The sequence below is a fragment of the Maniola hyperantus genome, chromosome 27 (genome assembly GCF_902806685.2).
Source record: "Maniola hyperantus chromosome 27, iAphHyp1.2, whole genome shotgun sequence".
Taxonomy (NCBI): Eukaryota; Metazoa; Arthropoda; class Insecta; order Lepidoptera; family Nymphalidae; genus Maniola; species Maniola hyperantus.
This window is the reverse complement of record NC_048562.1, coordinates 1,756,411-1,783,829: the sequence shown is the minus strand read 5'-3', so window position 1 is coordinate 1,783,829 and position 27,419 is coordinate 1,756,411. Positions and strand designations below refer to the sequence as shown.

The window sequence follows — 27,419 nt, the reverse complement described above, 5'->3', positions numbered from 1 at the left end:
TTGCCACTGCGCCAGGGAGGTCGTCAATGCCTGAGAGTTGTCCATAATGTTCACAAAGGTGTGTGAATTCTGCCAATCTGCACATGGCCAGCGTGGAAGACCATGGCCCAACCCTTTCACATTCTGAGAGGAGACCCGTGCTCAGTAGTGAGCCGGCGACGGGTTGATGATGATTTATCTTGATCTTCCTTTACCTGGACAGCTCATCCGGCGTAGTAACTTCAAGGAATGTATCCAGAAACCACCGGAAGCCTTCAAAGTCGATATCCTGAAACAATATATACATAAGAAAATCGTAAGTAAAAAAACCAGCCAAGTGCGAGTCAGGCTCGCGCACCGAGGGATCCGTACTACAGTCGTATTTTTTCGACATTTTGCACGATAAATCAAAAACTATGATGCATAAAAATACTTAAATAAAAATCTGTTTTAGAATGCACAGGTGAAGCCCTTTCTAAAATTTTCCTAAAATTGAAAATACTAAATCAAGAACTAATAAGTTCATGACCACAATTTTTTTTGTGTAATGTAACCCTAAATTCTACTATACTGAACCTATCAAGCCGTGATAGCCTATTGGTTGGGACGTCCGCCTTCTAATCGGAGGTCGGGGGTTCGATCCCGGGCACGCACCTCTAACTTTTCGGATTTGTGTGCGTTTTAATTAATTAAATATCATTTGCTGTAACAGTGAAGGAAAACATCGTGAGGAAACCTGCATGCCTGAGAGTTCTCCATAATGTTCTCAAAGGTGTGTGAAGTCTACCAATCCGCACATGGCCAGCGTAGTAGACTATGGCCAAAAACCCTTTTCACTCTGAGAGGAGACCCGCGCTCTGTAGTGAGCCGGTGATGGGTTGATCATGATGATGATGATGAACCCTAAATTCACGGTGATCAGATTTTTCCCCTTATGTCTGCAATTGGCAAATTTCATGAATCTAGGTCAACGGGAATTACCCTGCAGGTTTCTTGACAGAACGACAGACAGAAAACAAAGTGATCCTATAAGGGTTCCATTTTTCCTTTTGAGGTACGGAACCCTAAAAAACGTCAAATGGTAACTAGTTTAGCCGCAAATCGCAAAAAAACGAATATATGCCCTTAAACACGCCCCCACTCCCTTCCAGGACTTTTACTCAGTCGAGTCGATTTTCCTTTAATTGGGTATTTGACTACATCAAAAATAAATTATTTCCCAGTGATTATTAAATAAATAAAATAAATAAAATAAAAATCTTTTTTATTCGAATAAACTTTTAAAAGTACTTTCGAATAGTCGGATGCATCTACCACTGGTTCGGAATGCCTTTCCTACCGAGAAGAACCAGCAAGAAACTCGGCGGTTGCTCTTTTCAAATATTTGATATAGGTACAAGATTATGCCATGTATAAAATACTATTTGCAGTCTTGTGCGTCGCCGGAACGAGCTGCAGGTCAAATCCACGCTCTTTTATCATTTAGATAATCTTCAATTGTGTAATATGCTTTTTTCAGGAGCATATTTTTAATAGATTTTTTAAACTTGTGCAAAGGTAAGTCCAAAATAGTTTGCGGGATTTTATTATAAAAGGTAATACCAATACCCACAAATGACTTTTGGACTTTCCTGAGGCGGAAGGCAGGAGCTGCAAGTTTGTTTCTGTTTCTAGTTAGCCTATTGTGTAGATCACCAATTTTCTTGTAACTAAGAATATTTTGTCTTACAAAAATTATGTTATTATAAATATATTGAGAGGCTACAGTAAGGATATCTATTTCCTTAAATTTGTTAAATTAAATAGAGGGTTTTCCAAAATACGTAAAATCCACGTCCTTTGTTGGTTTTAAGTGTATATAACCATTTTAAATTATGGATTAAACTAAAAAAAGCACGTCAAATGATTGTGACGTCACACACCGGTATTTCATAGAATCTCGCATACTAAGCGCGCGTTTTGACGTTTGATAGAAAGTTACTGATTTGACTACATAGTTGTCAAATACCGTATTACTTACACAATTACATTTTCCGACCATTTGTATACTACAGTCTACAGTTAAGAATTTATCGAAAAATGTGGAAAAAATACTCGAGTACGGAACACTCGGTGCGTGAGTCTGACTCACACTTGGCCTGGCAAGGCAGATCCCTAAAAATATTTGAAAAAGCCGCTCTACCATATAATTAAATGTCTATGTTGTCTATGTTGTCATAATATCCCTCCCTGGCGCAGTGGTGAGCGCTGTGGGCTTAATAGTGGGAGGTCCCGGGTTCGATTCCTGGCAAATTTGGAATTTTATAAAAATTCCTGGTTTGGAATTTTATAATTTCTAAATTTCTGGTCTGGTCTGGTGGGAGGCTTCGGCCGTGGCTAGTTACCACCCTACCGGCAAAGCCGTGCCGCCAAGCGATTTAGCGTTCCGGTACGATGCCGTGTAGAAACCAAAGGGGTATGGGTTTAATAAAAACTGCCATACCCCTTCCAGGTTAGCCCGCTATCATCTTAGACTGCATCATCACTTACCACCAGGTGAGAATGCAGTCAAGGGCTAACTTGTATCTGAATAAAATAAATAAATAAAATAATATTCCCAGATAACGGCCTTGAAGGCTTGAAAATAACCGCGCGTTCTACAAAGCCCTGCCGGTTGCCACGCAACGGTCGTCATGGCAACGGCGCCATCTTGGATTCTTCACAGCTTCACAGATTAAATAGTATTAAGTAGGTAGTACTTATAAAGAGAGAGCCAGGTAGGGCCAGACTTTCGTTATTTTATAAAAGCTGAAACTCTGCGTCGTAGACAGAGTAATAAAGCTAGACAAAGGAACGTTTGCTTTCTCATTCACACTAAAAAGAGAGCACAGATAAAGTTACTAATGTGATAAACAGAGACGCAGCTAACCTATTTGTTGTCCCTCATCGTGTAACCGGTTTTTTGTCAAGGTCTACAACATTAGTTGCAAAACAAACTTTGACAATTCATGGCGTCATTGTATTTCTCATTCAGTCATTTACTTTCTCATTCAGTCATTTACTTATTTTCACATAAAAAAAACCGGCCAAGTGCGAGTCAGGCTCGCGCAATGAGGGTTCCGTACTACAGTCGTATTTTTTCGACATTTTGCACGATAATTCAAAAACTATGATACATAAAAATAAGTAAAAATCTGTTTTAGAATGCACAGGTGAAGACCTTTCATAATATGATACCCCACTTGATATAGTTATCTAACTTAGAAAATTGAAAATACTAATTATTAATTCATGACCACAATTTTTTTTTGTGTGATGTAACCACAAATTCACGGTTTTCAGATTTTTCCCCAAATGTCAGCTATAAGATCTACCTACCTGCCAAATTTTATGATTCGATAAGGGTTCCGTATTTTCCTTTTGAGGTACGGAACCCTAAAAAATGCCAATATTTTGAGGTTAGGTTCAATTAGAAAGTAAAAAAGGGCCTTTATAATTGTCAATAAGGTCGAAAATCGCTTGCACCCATTTTTCTGCTTGCGCCTCACGGTTCAAGCAATTTTTTTTTTTTTTTTTTTTTTTTTAAATAAAAATAAAATAAAAAAAATGTAAATAATTAATAAAATATGTTAATAATTATCAAATATTTGTCTGTAACACGTGATAATATTGTGATATACAAATGAACCTGTATTTGACACCTCTACTTTATAGGCTCAATAAACTTTAATTTACGAAAAAAATAATCCTAAAAGTCCTAAAACAAATATTCATGAAACTTATTGAGAAATTATGTTTTTATTTTAGCTTCAATAAAAAAATTAAGGTAGGTACAATGCTTCTTGTGAGAGTACTGTCCATGGGCATACTCCTTTAAGGGTGTCTGGCAGGGGATGACACGAGGGGGGAGGGGGGATAAAATAACGAAGGTCTGACCCTTCCCGGCTCTTATTCCGTCTCCTTGTTGACGACGGAACTCCCACTCAAAGCCTTTGAATGGTTCCGATTTTTCGTATTTTCATTTATTTTTTCAATAGATAGGTAGGTGTAGGTGTACATAATTAAAATTATGTAACGTGAGTGTGAGGCTGCGATAGCCTAGTGGTTAGGACGTCCACCTTCCAATCGGAGGTCGGGGGTTCGATCCCGGGCACCTCTAACTTTTCGGAGTTATGTGCATTTCAAGTTATTGAATATTACTTTCTTCCGCATTCGCAAATTCCGCATTCACGAATTCTGCAGGTTCCGCACTTGCAAATTCTATCTCCGCAAATTCGACATTCGAAAATCCCTCACTCACTAATTCCGCACTCCAAAATTCCGCGTTTTTCAAATTCCGCACTCGAAAATTTCGCACCCAAAATTCCGCAGTCGAAAATTACTGTCCATGGGCATACTCCTTTAAGGGTGTCTGGCAGGGGATGACACGAGGGGGGAGGGGGGATAAAATAACGAAGGTCTGACCCTTCCCGGCTCTTATTCCGTCTCCTTGTTGACGACGGAACTCCCACTCAAAGCCTTTGAATGGTTCCGATTTTTTCGTATTTTCATTTAATTTTTTCAATAGATAGGTAGGTGTAGGTGTACATAATTAAAATTATGTAACGTGAGTGTGAGGCTGCGATAGCCTAGTGGTTAGGACGTCCACCGTCTAATCGGAGGTCGGGGGTTCGATCCCGGGCACGCAGCTCTAACTTTTCGGAGCTATGTGCGTTTTAAGTAATTAACATAACATAACATAACATATATCTTTATTTGCAAAAAAGGTTTGACACATAAGACTTTGACCACTGGCTCCCAAAGAAGTATAAACTGTGTCATGGGAGCCAGTGCCTTCCCTGTTACATAAGCTTTTTTTTTAATTTACAATACAATTATTGAGTATCTAACTATTACTTAATAATAAAATCTAAATTAAACAATAAAATAAGATAAATAAGTAAAATAAAATAGAATAAAATAAAAATTCACATGGCGTGTATGCATATGTGTGTGGGTGTATGATTTTGTGGGTGTGTGGGTGTGTGTGTGTGTGTGTGTGTGTGTGTGTGTGTGTGTGTGTGTGTGGGTGTGTGTGTAAGTAAGTGTGTGTATTATTTTTACGTAGAAATGTGGTGTGCGCTTAAAAGTTCTTCAATACTCACATAACTAAGGTTCTTGAGGTAGGAAATTATTTTTGTTTTTGCCGAGTAGTTGTTAATATTATTAATTGTGGTTTTCCTATCAATCGCTTTATATAATAAAGGTGCTAAGAAGGCAAAGTGGCGTTGAGCCAGCGCAGTTTTTACTGCTGGTGTTGGGTATCTAGTAACTCTTTTAGTGTTTGCTGGTAGCAATGGAACAGTCTCGTTGTGATATCTTAAAATGCTTTTGTATATAAACAATTTTCTAACACTAAGAACCTCAGCTTCTTGATATAGTAAATGAGTTGGGTATCTATAAGGAAGTTTTAACGCCACTTTAAGTATTGCCCGTTGTGCGCGTTCTACAAAATTAAATATCACTTGCTTTAACGGTGAAGGAAAACATCGTGAGGAAACTCATGCCTGAGAGTTCTCCATAATGTTCTCAAAGGTGTGTGAAGTCTACTAATCCGCACATGGCCAGCGTGGTAGACTAGGGCCAAACCCTTCTCACCCTGAGAGGAGACCCGTGCTCTGTAGTGAGCCGGCGATGGGATGATCATGATAAGCATTTTGATTCCCTTGACGGGTTTTGACAGACACGACAGACAGACAGACAGGCAACAAAGTCATCCTCGCATTCCCTCTTTTTTCAGTAGATAGAGGAGGCTAAAATGAACCATACGCTAATCCACTCTGATAATAATTCTTCCGCATCCGCAAAATCCGCATTCGTGAATAGGCTACTTGACTCATATCTAATTTCGTCCAATAAATGATTATTTGTTATAGAATTTTGCTTAAGACAACGAAATATATCAATAACAATTATTAAAAACGCAGGATGGATATATAAATCCAATTTTAAAAAATACAGTTTTTATTTTTATTTGAAATGCAGAAAACGCTGTCAGCCATGATGTGACGTCATTAAATATGTAAACAAAGAAATGTCATCTCTATGTCACGCGGGGACTAACGTAGTATCCATATATATAAAATTTTAAGTCCTGACTAACTTATATATCAACGCACAGCCTAAACATCTAACCAGCTGGTCCTAGATACATGAAATTTGGTGGGTGTGTTCTTTGTAGGTAAAGAGAAGGTATCCACTAGGAAAGGATTTTTTGAAATTCCACCCCTGAGTGGGTTAAATGGGGGTTTGAAATTTATGAAGTCCACGCGGGCGAAGTCACGAGCATAAGCTAGTTTTTATATATTTCTAAAAACTCATAGTAAACGTAAAAAAATATCGTTTTCTCTTTATAAATTGAATATGTTATTAAGTAAGACTTACAACAAAGTGATCTTTGCAAAATAAATTTGGGTTGCAGTCGTTAGTCATATAGGATCCCTTTAAGCAAGTCTTCGCGTGTTACGTATATTTATTTCACTGGGCACTCTAATCCACAACTTTCCTGTGGTCTTTATCGATGCGTTTTTACATTCTCGGATGATACAATAACGATAATTACTATATTTTTCATGTAAACTAGTATAGAAGTAATGTTTATTAAACTTTGGGAGGTTATGCTGTTGTTTACAAATGCATGACGTCAGAGCACAGATAATCTATCGGCCAAACATGGCCGACAGTGTTTTCACCTGTCTGAGAAAAATATATTTTTAAATTAAAGTTATACGGTTTTTAGAGCGCAAAAAAATATAGTGTTAATTTTTTTGATCTAATAGGACAAATATTAACCATTTAAGACCTACTTAAAAAAAGTGTCAAGTAGCCTATTCTGCAGATTCCGCACTCCGCAATTCTACTTCCACAAATTACACATTTGCTAATCCCGCACTCACAAATTCCGCACTCAAAATTCCGCACAAAAATTCCGCACCAAAAAATTACACATTCGCTAATCCAGCACTCGCTAATTCCGCACTCGAACATTCCGCACTCACAAATTCTGCACTCAAAAATTCATAAATAAGTCCACAACTCACACTTGACCTAATGTTTTGTTGAATTAAATGTTTACTGCCACATTAGGTACCTATTTCTTATTTTATTTTTGTCTCGCAAATAGTTTTCCGAGCATAAAAAAGGCAATATAAAAGATAATGTGAACAAATACGGTAGGAGCAGAAGAAACACATATTTATTAGGGACTTAGGGTGCTTCCAAACTAGGCGGTTATCCATACTAATATTATACTGCGTGTTTTAATCATCATCATCATCATCAACCGATAGACGTCCACTGCTGGACATAGGTCTCTTGTAGGGACTTCCACACGCCACGGTTTTGCGCCGCCTGAATCCAGCGGCTCCCTGCGACTCGTCTGATGTCGTCTGTCCACCTAGTGGGGGGTCTTCCAACGCTGCGTCTTTCGGTGCGAGGTCGCCATTCCAGCACCTTGGGACCCCAACATCTATCGGTTGTACGAACTATGAGCCCTGCCCATTGCCACTTCAGCTTCGTAACCCGTTGAGCTATGTCGGTTACTCTAGTTCTCCTACGGATCTCCTCGTTTCTGATTTGCTCACGTAGAGAAACTCCAAGCATAGCTCTCGTGTTTTAATAAGAATGTAGAATTCCGTACCTCAAAAGCAAACAAGGAACCTTGAGGATCATTTCGCTGCCTGTCTGTCGTATCTGTCAAGACTCGTCAAGGTAATCAAAACTTATTGACCTAAAGGTCTGTACGCACTTGAGCTGGGCTGCGCGTCACTGCACGTCGCGGCACAGAGCGTCAAAATATCATTTCTATCATTTTGCATGGCGCATATCGCACTAGACTAGAGCGGCGCTACACAGCGGTTCACCGCGCGTTGCTGCGCGTCGCGACTACTACGCTACGACGCTAGTACGACATACCCAGAGCACGTCGCGTCGCTACAGTACGCGTGCGTCGCTTGAATAAGATACACGCGCATCGTGTTAGGTATTTAGTGTACAGGCATGATAGACCTCAAAATAAATTACGTAATTATAATTAATGGCACATGACGTGTTCCTTATGTTCTTACAAGTATATTCTCAAAAGTCCCAACCTCTAGGATGTAGGCTTCTCCCCTTCCCAGTGAAGACACTGTCGCTCATCTTGCGATGTTGTTGCTCGTACGCGAACGGGTGTAGAAGTGACGCGCAAGTGACGCGAGCTGCCGCTTACTGCAGTTGTAGTGCGATAGCTACCGACCAGCGGCCTGAAGTGACGCGCAGCACAGCTCAGGTGCGTACAGACCTTTAAGGTTCGTACGCACCTGAGCGGCGCGGCGCGGCGCTTCAGTCCGACTGCAGAACGCGTCACCTCGCGTCACTTGCGCGTCACTTTTATACCCGTTCGCGTACGAGCGCGAAGCGCTGTGCCGCGCCGCTGGGTATGTCGCACTAGCGTCACTGCACTGCGCGTCGCTTCGCTGCGCTTCAAAATATTCTCTCCAGCCGTGCCGCGCGGCAACGCGCGGTGAAGCGCTGTGCAGCGCCGCTCTAGTGCGATATGCGCCATACAAAATGATAGAAATGATATTTTGACGCTCTGTGCCGCGACGTGCAGCTCGCTGAAGCGCCGTGCCGCGCCGCTCAGGTGCGTACGAACCTTTAGAGTCAGTGCGTGCCAGACCTTCCTTATTTTATAAAAGCTGAAAGTTTATCTGCGTATTGTCCCCAACACTGGGAGGAATGTTGGTTTGGATGTCTGTTTGGATCATGGTGCCGGTATGTGTGTAGATAGCCTTCCCCTAACGATGGATGTTAGCACGGTAGGTAATAGGTATTACACGCATTTGTTCTACTTACGGACTGGTGCCCGACCATTGCTACAAACTACCTTGTTAGGGGCAGGCATTAATAGATAATAACGATGATAACATGTTATATGTAACAAGAAAGTGCTAGGCTTCTAGTCTAGCACTATACGAAAAGGAATCTGGTTATTGGCTTCATGCCTTGCCATCCAAAAAATCTCGCACACTTTTAGATAATGAATGTTTTCGTATGGCTTGGGGTGAGATCTATTGAGCGCACTCTGACTTTGCTTAGACTTAAAAGAATACCCGGCTGAGTTTGTTGTGGGCTCCTCTCAGATCTGGGCGCGTTTGGAACCCTCGTAGCTTTAGTTTTAAGTTAGCGTAATAATTATCACCACTATATCTTACAAATCCAACATCTGACCATAAAAAAGAGTAATTTATTACCTATTTTGAATAAATCATTTGACTTTTGACTTTTGACTTAAGATTGAGTTAAAACGAGGCAGATTTATGCGAGAGATATAGCTCTGTCTCGTTTTAACTCTGTCTTAAGTCTAAGTAAAGTCAGAGTGCGCTGAATAGATCTCAGCGTAGTCTGAGATTGGGAACACCACTGTGCCATCAGCACAGATGTCCGTGTGGAAAAGAGGTTGATAAATTTGGAATCCACTCTCTCTTACCAAAAGAGGGAAAACCTTCGTCGAGTGTGTTTTGAGATGTGTGTGGGATGCTGCGTGGTGGCGGTGCGTATTGCTTGCCTGGTGGCTGGTTCTTCCTGCGTGTTTAACAGTGGGAGGATTCGACATGTTTCAGCGGATGATAGCATATTAAGCTTTTGGTTAATTCTACAAATAGGTACAGTTCTTGCAATTCACGAAGGCGAGTGGGCTTTACTTGTGGTTACGTCGTATACACGGGCATTGCGTAAGTGTGCGTGCATGTCGGACCAATCAGTCGCGAGCAAGCGCTCGCAAACGCACACATTCAGTGTACCCACTGCCATACCCCTTCCAGGTTAGCCCGCTATTATCTTAGACTGCATCATCACTAACCACCAGGTGAGATTGCAGTCAAAGGCTAACTTGTTTCTGAATAAATAAAAAATAAAAAAAAATAAAAACCTTACTTACTTAAACACAAGCATGAGCCACTCGGCTTCGTGAATTGCAAGAACTGTACCTGGAAAGCCTTTTGTGAATTTTACACGGAAATCTATAAATACACCGTCCATCTATTATCAAACGAATCGATACGACTACGCTATTCAAATATCCATCTTAACGTTGAACAAATAGAGTCCATTTTGAATTGGTATTCGCTCGGGTCACTATTAAGCCATAGAGATTTACTTATAGGGTAGAGCGGCTAAGAGAAAATATTTTCATAACGTATGTATACGTTGGTACGGCTGATTTTAGATAATCCTATTTTAGTGAGATGGTCAGACTACAATACCTATTTTATTAATATGTAACTAGATGATGTCAGCGACTTCGTCCGCGTGGATTTAGGTTTTTTAAATCCCGCGCGAACTTTATTTATATATATTTTATTTTTATTTTTATTTATTAGGAACCACGAAACTTATAAACAAACACAGGCTGATAAATGTATCTATAAAATGTGTACACAGCATTTGCAAAATATCTAGACAAATAAAAAGAACTTAACTAACTTGACAAACAGACACACTTTCGCATTTATAATATTAGTATGGATAGTAGTTATGTATGTTTGTAGGAACTAGCTTATGCTCGCGACTTCGTCCACGTGGACTACACAAATTTCGAGCCCCCGTTTTACCCCCTTAGACGTTTAATTTTTTTTAAATTCATTCTTAGCGGATGCCTACGTCATAATACTATCTGCATGCCAAATTTCAGTCCGATTCCGATCCGTCCATTAGTTTGAGCTGTGCGTTGATAGATCAGTCAGTTAGTCAGTCAGTCACCTTTTCGTTTTATGTATTTAGAAGATAATGCCCGTGACTTCGTACGCGTGGATTTAGGTTTTATGTGAGTACTCTTCAATCATCCGGGACCCGAGATGCAAGCTATATCTGTAAAAAAACGTCAAAATTGGTTGAACGGATGGGCCGCAAAAGGCTGGCAGACTGACAGACAGTCAGACAGACAGACAGATAGAAAGAAATAGAAATAATTGGATGAAAAGTAGCCAAGTAATTACTTTTTACTTCATTTTAACTTTTATTAGGTACTTTGTCCTATCTATCACAAACATAGTTAAAATGTCTATGTAATCTATGCAATGAAAATATCTACCACAACTCTGTATGAACAAAGTTCATTTTCAATTGACATTTGCACACAGTAATATTAAAATCAGAAATGAGGAGATCCGTAGGAGAACTAGAGTAACCGACATAGCTCAACGGGTTGCGAAGCTGAAGTGGCAATGGGCAGGGCACATAGTTCGTACAACCGATAGACGTTGGGGTCCCAAGGTGCTGGAATGGCGACCTCGCACCGAAAGACGCAGTGTTAGAAGACTAGGTGGACGGACGACATCAGACGAGTCGCAGGGAGCCGCTGGATGGCGGCGGCGCAAGACGCCGTGGCGTGTGGAAGTCCCTACAAGAGACATATCCAGCAGTGGACGTCTATCGGTTGATGATGATGATGATGATGATGATGAATATTAAAATCTATTTATTCAAATGTAAACTTTAAAACATTCCACATAAAGTTTAATTTCAATTAACATTTGCATGTACAGGCTATTCAAATATTTATACTTTGACGTTGTTTGAACGAAGTTCATTTTCAATTTACTTTCGCATACATTACTATTCAAATATATACTTTAAAACGCTTGAAATAAAGTCCATTTTCGTTTGAAACGTTTTGAACACGGTAGTATTTGAAGAACCTGGGAGGCAAAAGGATTATTTAAGGAGCTCTTTACTTTGAAGGGGCGTAGGTTCGATCCTGAAGGTTAATAATGGATAGTCTAATGCCTAAGTAATGGATTCTTGCAGGTAAGTTACTATCACAGAATACTTAATAGTGCTTATTTAAGTACAGAAGACTCACTCCGCAAAGACTTTTAAATAATAATAAAAAATATTTAAAAAACCGACTTCCAAAACCACTAGAAAGTAAAAATAATTTTTTTTTCTACACGTGTATGTATGTTCTTATGTTACAACATAAGTGATCATATAATTTTTTTTTTTTTTTTTAATTTAATTAATGGCACATGGTCACATACTCCATCACGGGAGACCTCGACATGGTTCCCTGTGACGTCATGACCTATCAAATCTATCTAGTAAAGCGTGATAAACGATATTCGACTCTACTAACTAAAGTTTAAAGTACATTTTCTATTAAACCTCCCACCATGTATCTACTTATTTTTTTTTTTAATATTAGCCATGTTAAATGACTAATATTCCCCTTTCCTCTCCAACTAAGCGTCAGGCTTGTGCTAGGAGTAGGTACGTCAATTGTGCAACGGGCGGGGTTTGAACCGTCGACCTTTCGGTTTTCAGTCCACTCCTTTACCGGTTGAGCTATTGAGGCTCTATAAATTCTACTTTATATTTCTACTTATTAAAAAGAAAGGCTCAAGAAAAACCTTATTAAAACTAACCTAATTAAAACAGAATCATGAAATTTGGTAGGTAGGTAGGTCTTATAGCTTATGTAAATGAATAAATCTGAAAACCGTGAATTTGTAGGTACATCACAAGAAAAAACTAAAATGTATTCATGAAAAAATAATTAGTAATTTTATGAAAGGGCTTTACCTGTACATTCTAAAACAGATTTTTATTTATTTTTATGCATAATAGTTTTTGATTTATCGTGCAAAATGACGAAAAATTACGACTGTAGTACGGAACCCTCTGTGCGCGGGTCTGACTCGCACTTGGCTGGTTTTTTAGGGTTCCGTACCTCAAAAGGAAAAACGAAACCCTTATAGGATCACTTTGTTGTCTGTCTGTCCGTCTGTCTGTCAAGAAACCTACAGGGTACTTCCCGTTGACCTAGAATCATGGGCAGGTAGGGTAGATCTTATAGCTAAAATTTGGGGAAAAATCTGAAAACCGTGAATTTAGGGTTAGATCACACAAAAAAAATTAAATTGTGGTCATGAACGAATAATTAGTATTTTCAACTTTCGAAGTGAGTGACTATATCAAGTGGGGTATCATATGAAAGGTCTTCCACCTGTACATTCTAAAAAAGATTTTTATTTATTTTTATGCATAATAGTTTTTGATTTATCGTGCAAAATGACGAAAAAATACGACTGTAGTACGGAACCCTCTGTGCGCGAGTCTGACTCGCACTTGGCCGGTTTTTTGTAAGTCATGATACTTACATAATTGTTTGCATATCTACAGTATTAATATAGGGTACATCTGTTTTGACTTAATTAACCCTTCCTAAATGGTCGTTCCTGAGAAAAATAATTAAATTACAGATGCGCTCTTGGGGGTAAAACTGGCTACATTATACCCTTATTATAAATGTGAAAGTGTGTTTGTTTGTTGGTTTGTCCTTCAATCACGTCGCAACGGAGCAACGGATCGACGTGATTGTTTGCATGGGTATAGTTTAGAACCTGGAGAGTGACATATTATGCTACTTTTTATCCCGGAAAATCAAAGAGTTCCCACGGGATTTTTAAAAAACCTAATTCCACGCGGACGAAGTCGCTGGCATCAGCTAGTACCTACTTACATAATTGTTTGTATATCTACAGTGTTAATATAGGGTACATCTGTTTTGAAAAATAAAATAAAATAAAATAAAAATCTTTTTTATTCGTATAAACTTTTACAAGCACTTACGAATAGTCGAATGCATCTACCACTGGTTCGGAATGCCTTTCCTACCGAGAAGAACCAGCAAGAAACTCGGCGGTTGCTCTTTTCAAATATTTGATATAGGTACAATATTATGCCATGTATAAAATAGTATTTGCAGTCTTGTGCGTCGCCGGAACGAGCTGCAGGTCAAATCCACGCTCTTTTATCATTTAGATAATCTTCAATTGTGTAATATGCTTTTTTCAGGAGCATATTTTTAATAGATTTTTTAAACTTGTGCAAAGGTAAGTCCAAAATAGTTTGCGGGATTTTATTATAAAAGGTAATACCCATACCCACAAATGACTTAATTAACCCTTCCTAAATGGTCGTTCCTAAGAAAAAGAATTAAATTACAGATGCGCTCTTGGGGGTAAAACTGGCTATTTTATACCCTTACTATAGCTGAAGCTGTGGTAGCCTAGTGGTTAGGACGTCCGCCTTCCAATCGGAGGTCGGGGGTTCGATCCCGGGCACGCACCTCTAACTTTTCGGAGTTATGTGCGTTTTTAAGTAATTAAAATATCACTTGCTTTAACGGTGAAGGAAAACATCGTGAGGAAACCTGCATGCCTGAAAATTCTCCATAATGTTCTCAAAGGTGTGTGAAGTCAGCCAATCCGCACTTGGCCAGCGTGGTAGACTATGGCCAAAACCCTTCTCACTCTGAGAGGAGACCTGTGCTCTGTAGTGAGCCAATGATGGGTTGATCATAATGAAAGCTGATGCCCGTGTGAGATTTAGATAAAGAGAGAGAAGTTAAGACAGTGGGCTTTAATAGTGATGATAAATTAAATCCAATGATTACTAATGAAAGTTATCATTTAATTATTTGTCAGGTAAGGCCAAATACTAAGTAATTAAAAATCAAGCAAAGCATCTGCTGTATTATTTCAAAGTAAGAATCCTAATCATCTAAACAGGCTTCTATAATAATTAGAAGCTAACAACCTAGTGTTTACTTTTATCTCAATGTATAAAATAAATAGCACAAGAGGGTAGGTGATAAATACAGAAGTAAAACCAACCAAGTCGAATAATAATTGAATTGTATTGTTCAGCATTGATCTATTTATATTAAAATGAATCTACCACCCGTTTCGCTAAGGTGTTTAGTCATGGAGAAGAAAGGGCAAAGAAACTCCATAACACACATCTTTTAAAAATTAGAACGTTGAGTAAAGTAGTAGGTACATATTTGGTACACAGTTACAACAGGTAACCTATAAAAGGCAAATGATTACATTACATTATAATAAAATATAAGAATACTTAACTTCAGTAAGGTCCGCTGTGTTTGCTCTGGGCTGTCGATACAAGACTGTCCCCTCTCTGTCGAGGTAGGGTACTTTTATAACACCGCCATCGCAAACAAGGCGGATATCGACTATCACATGATCTTAATATTAATCATTATTTATTTTAGGTTTGTTGACAAAAGGTATGTTGACACGCCCAATTTACAATAATAAAATCAGTGACATTGATGGTCTACATATTAATAATTTACAATAATAATAAGCGACTTAAATTGTCAGTTTACACAACATTATTATTTCACATAATAGCTATTGCCAACTGTATGTTGACAATAGCTTAATATAATGTCACTCTTAGTATATTGACAATATTTAATTTACAATGAATAATTAGTGACATGTATTGATAATTTATATAATATTATTTTTCATATTTTCATATTCCTAGATACCAAATTAAACAAGAATAAACAATAATAGTTTTACACTATTGTATTGTATGATGACAGCAAGAAACTAGGAACATTGACATTGTATCCGGAAACGGAATAACGATTCTGTTTTAAACATCACAACAAACATTTACTTCAGACTCCCAAGTTTATGATTAGATGAATTTTAGCATAATAATTATGTATCCAATTTTGTCGTAATATAACACCCGCGACTTCGTCCGCGTGGATTTAGGTTTTAAAAATCCCGTGGGAACTCTTTGATTTTCCGGGATAAAAAGTAGGTACCTAGCCTGTGTCACTCTCTCTCTCTTTGACTATACCCATGCAAAAAATCAGGTCGATCCGTTGCTCCGTTGCGACGTGATTGAAGGACAAACCAATAAACCAATAAACCAACAAACACACACACTTTCGCATTTATAATAAGGGTACTGATTTGTACCAAAAACATTTACAGTAAAGAGAATAACCGGCCAAGTGCGAGTCAGGCTCGTGCAATGAGGGTTCCGTACTACAGTCGGATTTTTCGACATTTTGCACGATAATTCAAAAACTATGATGCATAAAAATAAATAAAAATCTGTTTTAGAATGTACAGGTGAAGACCTTTCATATGATACCCCACTTGATATAGTTATCTCACTTCGAAAGTTGAAAATACTAATTATTAGTTCATGACCACAGTTTAATTTTTTTTGTGTGATCTAACCCTAAATTCACGGTTTTCAGATTTTTCCCCAAATGTCAAAACAAACACACTTTCGCATTTATAATAAGGGTACTGATTGGTATTAATACAATAGCCGTACTAAATTAGGCAATGGATTGAGATGATGATGATGATTCTTCTAAAGTCAGTAATAATCCGTCCCTTGCTATCTCATATAACAAATTAGATCCCATTTTAACTTTCTCACTTTCGAACTTCGCGCCCCTTGGGACTAGGGTTGTCAACTGTCAAATCTATCAACTTGAAAATTGACTGTCTGTCTGTCCGTCATGTCTGTCAAGAAAACCTATAGGGTACTTTTCTCGTTGACATAGAATCATGAAATTTGTTTGGTAGATAGGTCTTATAGCATAAGTAAAGCGATAAATCCGAAAACCGTGAATTTGATGTGTTCATGAACAAATAATTAGTACCTACTTATTTTCAATTTTTAAAGTAAGAGCGCTATAATAAGTGGGGTTTCATAAGAAAGGGCTTTACCTGTACATTCTAAAACAGATTTTTATTTATTTTTATGCATAGGTAATAGTTTTTGATTTATCGTGCAGAATGTCGAAAAAATACGACAATAGTACGGAACACTCGTTGCGCGAGCCTGACTCGCACTTGGCCGGTTTTTTTATTAGAAACCTGCAACACCACGGAAAATGCAATTGGCTATTTTTATAGCCTTGATAGTTTTACGTAACAATATATTCTTTACTCAGTGAAATTCTTCAAGATTTATAAGTATTTACTGAAAAACAGTTATGCTGCCTGGACCCTCTTCAAACTAGGACAAATTCGGAAAAATCCCGGCCTGATGACAACCCACAGACCACCCACCTATAGACGCCAAATAGCCGAACACCCCCGCTCACCAAGCTTAGGCACTTGCTGTGCATAAAAGTTAGCCCACGCCCGTTCGGTACCCTCATTCCGCACATTGTTTTGATTACGTGACTTTTAAGCCCACCAATCACAACAAAGCATTCTCCCCTGTCCCCCGCCACGCCCCTGCTGGACGGGATTGTTCGCGAGGAAGAGGGTCCGGTTTACTACCAGGACCTCGTTGCTTCGGTGGAAAACTTCGGCAAGCTACGGGAGTTCGCGCACCACTGGCACAAGAGGCGGAACAGCTCGGACCGTGATCGTGGACCAGTGGGTGTTTGAGGAAGGATCCGGACCGCGGGGCACGCGGGGATCTGCGTGCTGTGTACGTCTGCCCCAGAAAGGGGAGAAAGACTAATTAGGGACAAGGACAAGAAAGAAAGAATTTGTAGGGAGTCAAGAAGGCGCTCCGGGAAAGAGCCACCGAGCAAGTACCGAACGGGCGCCCTCCGGCGTTTCGGCCATATAACTGCGAGGTTGGTGGGGCCATGGGAGGTGGTGTCCCCCGCCAACATTTTACGATTTTGTTTCATGTAAAACCTTGTATATACGTACTCTAGGAGTTGAATTATCTGTGTGACAACCCTACGTGAGACCCACAAAAGGTTTAAACATAAACAACTTTTGCTCCGGAGGACATTGATAGAAATAAAGGATACTTTGCGGACTTTGGTGAAGAAATAAACAAACTAAGAACTTTCTTTGTTCGGGGTTTGTCCGATTGATATGTTCAATATTAGGGTAGCGGACGTATTGGGAACTTTTGGTAGGTAATGCGACTTTTGGTAACCCATAAGTTGCAAACTTTAAGAATAAATATTTTCTTTTTGGATATTGTCTTTTAGCTCGATCCGTCCAGTAGTTTGTAAATCAGTCAGTCAGTCATTTAGACTAGCTGACCCGCCCCGGCTCCGTTCGGGTGAAATTTAGTAAATCGAGGTGGGGGTTGAATTTCCAAAAATCCTGAAACACGTATTTCTTTATTTGTGACCGACAACCCAATTATACCAATTTTCATGCAAATAACTTGAAAAATGACGGACTTTCAAACAAACATTCATCCCCTATTTAACCCCCTCGGTAGTAGAATTTTCAAAAATCGTGAAGTATATGTATATTTTTTTATTTTTAACCGAAGGCTTAAATACCAATTTTTATCGATGTAACTTCAAAAATGACGGACTTTCATACAAACTTCAATAGGGGTGGAGTTTCGGAAAATTCTTTCTTATTGGATACAGTACACTTTACAAAGAACACACCTTCAAAATTTCAAGTCTCTAGGACCAGCGGTTTAGGCTATGCGTTGATATATAAGTCAGTCAGTCAGTCAGAACTTTGAATTTTATATGTAATCTCTATATTATTATCTCTATACCTATACCCAGTGGCGTGCAGGTCATAGAGGCATAAATGCACTGCTTACCCAGTTGTCACAGCTCAATGCACATTTTTCATGATGACCTGCCAGTAAACAGGTTCCTACCTAACTAATGCCTACCCTGGCTTCAAACCCTGTGCACGCCACTGCCTATACCTATAAAAATGAACCGCTGAATGTGTTGCTAAGCGCATATCTCGAGAACAGCTGAACCGATTTCGCTAATTCTTTTTTCATAATATTCCTTGAAGTACGGGGATGGTTCTTACGTAGAGAATTTTTTTTTAAAAAATCCTGAAAAAGAATCAACTGTTAGGCGGTACGAAGTTCGCCGGGTCAGCTAGTATGTAATAAAAAAAGATTGCTAACGCAAAACTTGGATAATTTTATGAAGGTGTCAACTGTCAAATGTCAACCCTAATGTAACCCTTATTTGGGACGCCGCGCGCTATGTCGGAATCGTTGACGCGTCCGCAAGGATTTCCTTGTTAGGGTGACTTACTAATTGTACACCTAATCGGTGCATCCGTTCGACCGTTATGACGTCATAGACAGACCGACGTCATTAGGGTGTAATGAGCTGCACCAATATCGCTGATTGATCGGATCCAAAGGCAGGCTATCCGACTTGTGGACGATCCCAAACTAATCGGCTCGTTGGAAAGCCTGGAGCACCGCAGAGAGGTACTCTATTTGCGTGTTCTATCGCCTCTATAATGGGGAGTGCTCTGAAGAGCTTTTTGACCTCATTCCACCCTCCTTTTTCTACAACTGCACCGCGCGCCACCGTAAGCAATTTCACCCTCACCACCTGGGTGGGGTTGAATTTTTAAAAATCATAGTCATAATAGCTATCTGCATGCCTGTCAGCCCGATCCATCCAGTAGTTTGAGCTGTGCGTTGATAGATCAGTCAGTCAGTTAGGCAGTCAGTCACCTTTTCCTTTTATATATTTAGGTTGCTAACGGCAACTGAGATAATTTTATGGTGTCAAATGTCAACCCTAATGTAACCCTTATTTGGGACGCCGCTATGTCGGAATCGTTGACGCGTCCGCAAGGATTTCCTTGTTAGGGTAACCAGGCCATTGTTTACTAATTGTACACCTAATCGGTGCATCCGTTCGACCGTTATGACGTCACAGACATACCGACAAAGTAGGGTGTAACGAACCGCACCAACATCTATTAATTATTAATTGTAATTTGACGTACTTTTTTGTTAAATCGATAATTTAAAATGGTTAGCAACCTTAAAACTACCAGCGGGCGTAGATGGAGCGGATGGAAGATCCTCTATTTAATAGTTATTTTTATATAAGAAATCAGCTATGGTGCTGAAACGTAGACACTAACATACGACCTTGTCCACAAACTCAAAGTCGCTCAGCGAGCTATGGAGAGGGCTATGTTAGGAGTTTTCTTGAGGGACAAGATCCGAAATGAGGAGATCCGCAGGAGAAACAAGGTCACTGACATAGCCCAAACTATTAGCAAGCTGAAGTGGCAGTGGCAGTGGCGTGCAGCTCATAGAAGCATAAACGCACTGCTTACCCTCATTATCTAAATATATAAAAGGAAAAGGTGACTGACTGACTGACTGACTGACTGAATGACTGACTGACTGACTGATGTATCAACGCACAGCTCAAACTACTGGACGGATCGGGCTGAAATTTGGCATGCAGATAGCTATTATGACGTAGGCATCCGGACTTTCAAACAAACATTCATCCCCTATTTAACCCCCTCGGTAGTAGAATTTTCAAAAATCGTGAAGTATATGTATATTTTTTTATTTTTAACCGAAGGCTTAAATACCAATTTTTATCGATGTAACTTCAAAAATGACGGACTTTCATACAAACTTCAATAGGGGTGGAGTTTCGGAAAATTCTTTCTTATTGGATACAGTACACTTTACAAAGAACACACCTTCAAAATTTCAAGTCTCTAGGACCAGCGGTTTAGGCTATGCGTTGATATATAAGTCAGTCAGTCAGTCAGAACTTTGAATTTTATATGTAATCTCTATATTATTATCTCTATACCTATACCCAGTGGCGTGCAGGTCATAGAGGCATAAATGCACTGCTTACCCAGTTGTCACAGCTCAATGCACATTTTTCATGATGACCTGCCAGTAAACAGGTTCCTACCTAACTAATGCCTACCCTGGCTTCAAACCCTGTGCACGCCACTGCCTATACCTATAAAAATGAACCGCTGAATGTGTTGCTAAGCGCATATCTCGAGAACAGCTGAACCGATTTCGCTAATTCTTTTTTCATAATATTCCTTGAAGTACGGGGATGGTTCTTACGTAGAGAATTTTTTTTAAAAAATCCTGAAAAAGAATCAACTGTTAGGCGGTACGAAGTTCGCCGGGTCAGCTAGTATGTAATAAAAAAAGATTGCTAACGCAAAACTTGGATAATTTATGAAGGTGTCAACTGTCAAATGTCAACCCTAATGTAACCCTTATTTGGGACGCCGCGCGCTATGTCGGAATCGTTGACGCGTCCGCAAGGATTTCCTTGTTAGGGTGACTTACTAATTGTACACCTAATCGGTGCATCCGTTCGACCGTTATGACGTCATAGACAGACCGACGTCATTAGGGTGTAATGAGCTGCACCAATATCGCTGATTGATCGGATCCAAAGGCAGGCTATCCGACTTGTGGACGATCCCAAACTAATCGGCTCGTTGGAAAGCCTGGAGCACCGCAGAGAGGTACTCTATTTGCGTGTTCTATCGCCTCTATAATGGGGAGTGCTCTGAAGAGCTTTTTGACCTCATTCCACCCTCCTTTTTCTACAACTGCACCGCGCGCCACCGTAAGCAATTTCACCCTCACCACCTGGGTGGGGTTGAATTTTTAAAAATCATAGTCATAATAGCTATCTGCATGCCTGTCAGCCCGATCCATCCAGTAGTTTGAGCTGTGCGTTGATAGATCAGTCAGTCAGTTAGGCAGTCAGTCACCTTTTCCTTTTATATATTTAGGTTGCTAACGGCAACTGAGATAATTTTATGGTGTCAAATGTCAACCCTAATGTAACCCTTATTTGGGACGCCGCTATGTCGGAATCGTTGACGCGTCCGCAAGGATTTCCTTGTTAGGGTGACTTACTAATTGTACACCTAATCGGTGCATCCGTTCGACCGTTATGACGTCATAGACAGACCGACGTCATTAGGGTGTAATGAGCTGCACCACTATCGCTGATTGATCGGATCCAAAGGCAGGCTATCCGACTTGTGGACGATCCCAAACTAACCGGCTCGTTGGAAAGCCTGGAGCACCGCAGACAGGTACTCTCTTTGCGTGTTCTATCGCCTTTATAATGGGGAGTGCTCTGAAGAGCTTTTTGACCTCATTCCACCCTCCTTTTTCTACAACTGCACCGCGCGCCACCGTAAGCAATTTCACCCTCACCACCTGGGTGGGGTTGAATTTTTAAAAATCATAGTCATAATAGCTATCTGCATGCCTGTCAGCCCGATCCATCCAGTAGTTTGAGCTGTGCGTTGATAGATCAGTCAGTCAGTTAGGCACTCAGTCACCTTTTCCTTTTATATATTTAGGTTGCTAACGGCAACTGAGATAATTTTATGGTGTCAAATGTCAACCCTAATGTAACCCTTATTTGGGACGCCGCTATGTCGGAATAGTTGACGCGTCCGCAAGGATTTCCTTGTTAGGGTAACCAGGCCATTGTTTACTAATTGTACACCTAATCGGTGCATCCGTTCGACCGTTATGACGTCACAGACATACCGACAAAGTAGGGTGTAACGAACCGCACCAATATCTATTAATTATTCATTGTAATTTGACGTACTTTTTTGTTAAATCGATAATTTAAAATGGTTAGCAACCTTAAAACTACCAGCGGACGTAGATGGAGCGGATGGAAGATCCTCTATTTAATAGTTATTATATAAGAAATCACCTATGGTGCTGAAACGTAGACACTAACATACGAACTTGTCCACAAACTCAAAGTCGCTCAGCGAGCTATGGAGAGGGCTATGTTAGGAGTTTCCTTGAGGGACAAGATCCGAAATGAGGAGATCCGCAGGAGAAACAAGGTCACTGACATAGCCCAAACTATTAGCAAGCTGAAGTGGCAGTGGCAGTGGCGTGCAGCTCATAGAAGCATAAACGCACTGCTTACCCTCATTATCTAAATATATAAAAGGAAAAGGTGACTGACTGACTGACTGACTGACTGACTGAATGACTGACTGACTGACTGATGTATCAACGCACAGCTCAAACTACTGGACGGATCGGGCTGAAATTTGGCATGCAGATAGCTATTATGACGTAGGCATCCGCTAAGAAAGGATTTTTGATAATTCAACTCCTAAGGGGGTGAAATAGGGTTTTGAAATTTTGTAGTCCACGCGGACGAAGTCGCGAGCATAAGCTAGTACTAAATAAATGCTTAATTTTCAGTATAACCTGCCGTAAAATAAGTTCATACCTAAATGCATACCCTGGCTTAAACTCCTGTGCACGCCACTGGGCAGTGGGCAGGTCATGCCTGTCGTAGAGGCGATGGCCGTTGGAGCCGGAATGGCTCCAGCACGATGGACCGACGATATAAAGAGGCTGGCGGGAAGTGGCTGGATGTGGAAGGCTGAGGACCGGGTGTGGTGGCGCTCTTTAGGGAAGACTTATGTCCAACAGTGGACGTCCACAGGCTGATGATGATGATGATTTAAGAAATAATTTATGTATGACGTGATCATCATCCCAATTCCAAAAAACAAAAAAAAACTCTGCTTTAAAATATTAAACATCATGGTCACCTTACTTGAAATAGAAGACCACCCACGGTTCAAGTTTCAATGGCATCAATTGAGCACGATCTGAGAAGTTAGAACGACCCTGGGGGTCGCAGGTTCGATTGCCGCCATTATCGTAAATTACTTATCCTACTAATATTATAAATGTGAAAGTGTGGATGTTTGGATGTTTGTTACTCAATCACGCAAAAACTACTGAACGGATTTGGCCGAAATTTGGAATGGAGATAGATTATATACCTTGGATCCGGCTGAGTTTGTTGTGGGCTCAGACCTGGGCGCGTTTGGAACCATCGTAGCTTTAGTTTTAAGTACTACCATATCTGCTATCAAAAATATCTTTAAGGTGCCCACGGGTTAACTCCCGGCATCGGAAACTGTTTCATATTGCACCAAGTAAGACTAAACACGCTGATAACACATTCATACGACGAAGTTGCAACCAAGCTAATTATCTATTCGCGAAAAGTGATATTTTTCATCTCTCTCTCCATAGGTATAAATTAGCAATTAAGGATGTTATATCAAATTCTGCCTAGTTATAGTTTATACTTTACTGCTTTGGTTTAAGTGTTTTTATATATATATATCTAGTTAACTAATTGTAACTGTTTGTCTCTACAAATTAAATTAAATTAAATTAAATTAAATTAAATTAAATTAAATTAAATTAAATTAAATTAAATTAAATTAAATTAAATTAAATTAAATTAAATTAAATTAAATTAAATTAAATTAAATTAAATTACACTAAATTAAATTAAATTAAATTAAATTAAATTAAATTAAATTAAATTAAATTAAATTAAATTAAATTAAATTAAATTAAATTAAATTAAATTAAATTAAATTAAATTAAATTAAATTAAATTAAATTAAATTAAATTAAATTAAATTAAATTAAACTAAACTAAATTAAATTAAATTAAATTAAACTAAATTAAATTAAATTAAATTAAACTAAACTAAATTAAATTAAACTAAACTAAACTAAATTAAATTAAACTAAACTAAATTAAATTAAACTAAATTAAATTAAATTAAATTAAATTAAATTAAACTAAATTAAACTAAATTAAATTAAATTAAATTAAACTAAATTAAATTAAACTAAATTAAACTAAATTAAATTAAATTAAATTAAATTAAATTAAATTAAATTAAATTAAATTAAATTAAATTAAATTAAATTAAATTAAATTAAATTAAATTAAACTAAATTAAACTAAATTAAATTAAATTAAATTAAATTAAATTAAATTAAATTAAATTAAATTAAATTAAATTAAATTAAATTAAATTAAATTAAATTAAATTAAATAAAATTAAATTAAATTAAATTAAATTAAATTAAATTAAATTAAATTAAATAAAATTAAATTAAATTAAATTAAATTAAATTAAATTAAATTAAATTAAATTAAATTAAATTAAATTAAATTAAATTAAATTAAATTAAATTAAATTAAATTAAATTAAATTAAATTAAATTAAATTAAATTAAAGTACGTATTGATTATCACCACTATATCATATCATCTTACAAATAAAAATTTATGACAATCAGGAAGCGTAAAATTTTGCCAATTCTGAATAAATATAATTTGAGTTTGAGTTTGGATTAAAACATAGGCTACTTTTCATCCCGGAAAATCAAAGACTTCCCGCGGGATTTTGAAAAACGTAAAACCACGCGGAACTTACTAGCTTATGCTCGCGACTTCGTCCGCGTGGACTACACAAATTTCGAACCCTTATTTCACCCCCTTAGGGGTTGAATTTTCAAAAATCCTTTCTTAGCGGATGCTTACGTCCTAATAGCTACCTGCATGCTAAATTTCAGCCCGATCCGTCCAGTAGTTTGAGCTGTGCGTTGATAGATCAGTCAGTCATCTTTTCTTTTTATATATTTAGACTAGCTTATGCTCGCGACTTCGTCCGCGTGGACTACACAAATTTCCAACCTGTACTTCTCCCCTTTAGGGTTTTAATTTTCAAAAATCCTTTCTTACCGGATGCCTACGTCATAATAGGAAAAGGTGAATGACTTGACTGACTGACGGACTGATCTATCAACCAGCTCAAACTACTGGATGGATCGGGCTGAAGTTCGGCATGCAATCGCTATTATGAGCTAGGCGGAAGCGCTAAGAAAGGATTTTTGAAAATTCAATCTTTCAATAAAATTTGGTACAAAAAGCCCAAAGTGGCGCGTTGAGGAGTCATATTTTATTAGTTAACCTACAGTTCAAAATGAAGAAATATTATGTTTCAGGATTTTTGGAAATTTCACCCCCAAGGTTTTTTCAGAAATTTCACCAAAAGCTAAACAAAAGAGGATCAGCTAGTTTTCGATGTTTTGTGTTTGCACAAAGGCTCGTTAAAACTTTACGAATGAAACAGCGTCATATGACGTCATATCTGCCCTCTCTGTCTATCATGACGTCACAAGGCACAACTAGGTCGCATACTATCCCAGGAAATGTAACTTTACCAACAACTGATGCCCGCGACTTCGTCCGCCTGGAATTAGGTTTTTAAAAATCCCGTGGGAACTCTTTGATTTCCGGGATAAAAGTAGCCTATGTCACTCTCCAGGTCTTTATCTATACCCATGCAAAAAATCACGTCCATCCGTTGCGACGTGATTCAAGGACAAACCAACAAACAAACACACTTTCGCATTTATAATAAGGGTACCTACTGATAGTATGCGACAGGTCGAGATGGCAATCGCGGTATGAGGCGGGGTGTACCCTCCCCGATTGCCATTTCAACTTGTCGGGTACTATAGGTATACGTTAGGTTCAGTATCATCATCATCATCATGATCAACCCATCGCCGGCTCACTACAGAGCACGGGTCTCCTCTCAGACTGAGAAGGGTTTTGGCCATAGTCTACCACGCTGGCCATGTGCGTATTGGTAGACTTCACACACCTTTGAGAACATTATGGAGAACTCTCAGGCATGCAGGTTTCCTCACGATGTTTTCCTTCATCGGTAAAGCAAGTGATATTTAATTAACTAAAACGCACATAACTCCGAAAAGTGCGTGCCCGGGATCGAACCCCCGACCTCCAATTAGAAGGCGGACGTCATATAGACGTCATATAGGCGGATAGGTTCAGTATAGTACTATTTAAGTAGAGCCTCAATAGCTCAACGGGTAAAGGAGTGGACTGAAAACCGAAAGGTCGACGGTTCAAACCCCGCCCGTTGCACTATTGTCGTACCTACTCCTAGCACAAGCTTGACGCTTAGTTGGAGAGGAAAGGGGAATATTAGTCATTTAACATGGCTAATATAAAAAAAAAAAATAAGTAGATACATGGTGGGTGGTTTAATGGAAAAGGTACTTTAAACTTTAGTCAGTAGAGTCGAATATCGTTTATCACGCTTTACTAGATAGATTTGATAGGTCATGACGTCACAGGGAACCATGTCGAGGTCTCCCGTGATGGAGTATGTGACCTCTGACCTTTGACGTAGGGTACAAAAGGTCAGGCTGTTTGCACTGAATAATAGATGACGTTTGCAGGAAAATTGAAGACAGACAGAAAGTTTTTTTTTTAAATTCAGATACAAGTTAGCCCTTGACTGCAATCTCACCTAGGGGTTCCCACGGGATTTAGGTTTTTAAAAATCCCGTGGGATTCTCCGGGATTCCTTGATTTTCCGGGATAAAAGTAACCTATGTCCTTCCCCGGAATGCAAGCTATCTCTGTACCAAATTTCATCAAAATCGGTTAAACGGATGGGCCGTGAAAAGCTAGCAGACAGACAGACACACTTTCGCATTTTAGTATGGAAGTATGGATTAAGATTTTAGTTTATTGTATACTTCGAACGGGCAGCTTATTACAATTTTATTTAATAAATACATTAAATAAACATTAATTAAAATAAAATATAGCCTATGTCACTCAGGGAATAATGTGGCTTTCTTTCAGTGAAAGAATTTTCAAAATCGGTTCAGTATTTCCAGAGTTTACCCCCTACAAACAAACTTACAAACATTAGGTAGGTACCTCTTTATAATATTAGTATATATAGATATCATGGATTTCCGCAAAGTAACGCCTGCTTCTAACAACATTTGATTTCTCTGCAATACCTAAGTATAGATCGGGAATAATAAATAACTAGGTCATAGAATAACATCGAACAATACAAAAAACATTAATTAGAAAAGTTTGAACAATACATAGACAAACTACTCAATTAGTTATTATTTGTTCTAGACTAACTAGTTACTAGAAACGAGGCTACCGACAT

At 38.7% G+C, this 27,419-nt stretch overlaps 1 protein-coding gene across 1 annotated transcript in view; it reads right to left on the bottom strand.

Moving 5' to 3' along the window:
• The window catches only part of Dgk (diacyl glycerol kinase 1), a 66,757-nt gene that overhangs the window by 21,097 nt on the left and 18,241 nt on the right, over positions 1 to 27,419 (bottom strand). The window contains exon 4 of the mRNA XM_069508030.1: positions 195 to 268. Coding sequence (XP_069364131.1) covers positions 195 to 268 — 74 coding nt within the window. The remainder of the gene's footprint in view (positions 1 to 194; positions 269 to 27,419) is intronic.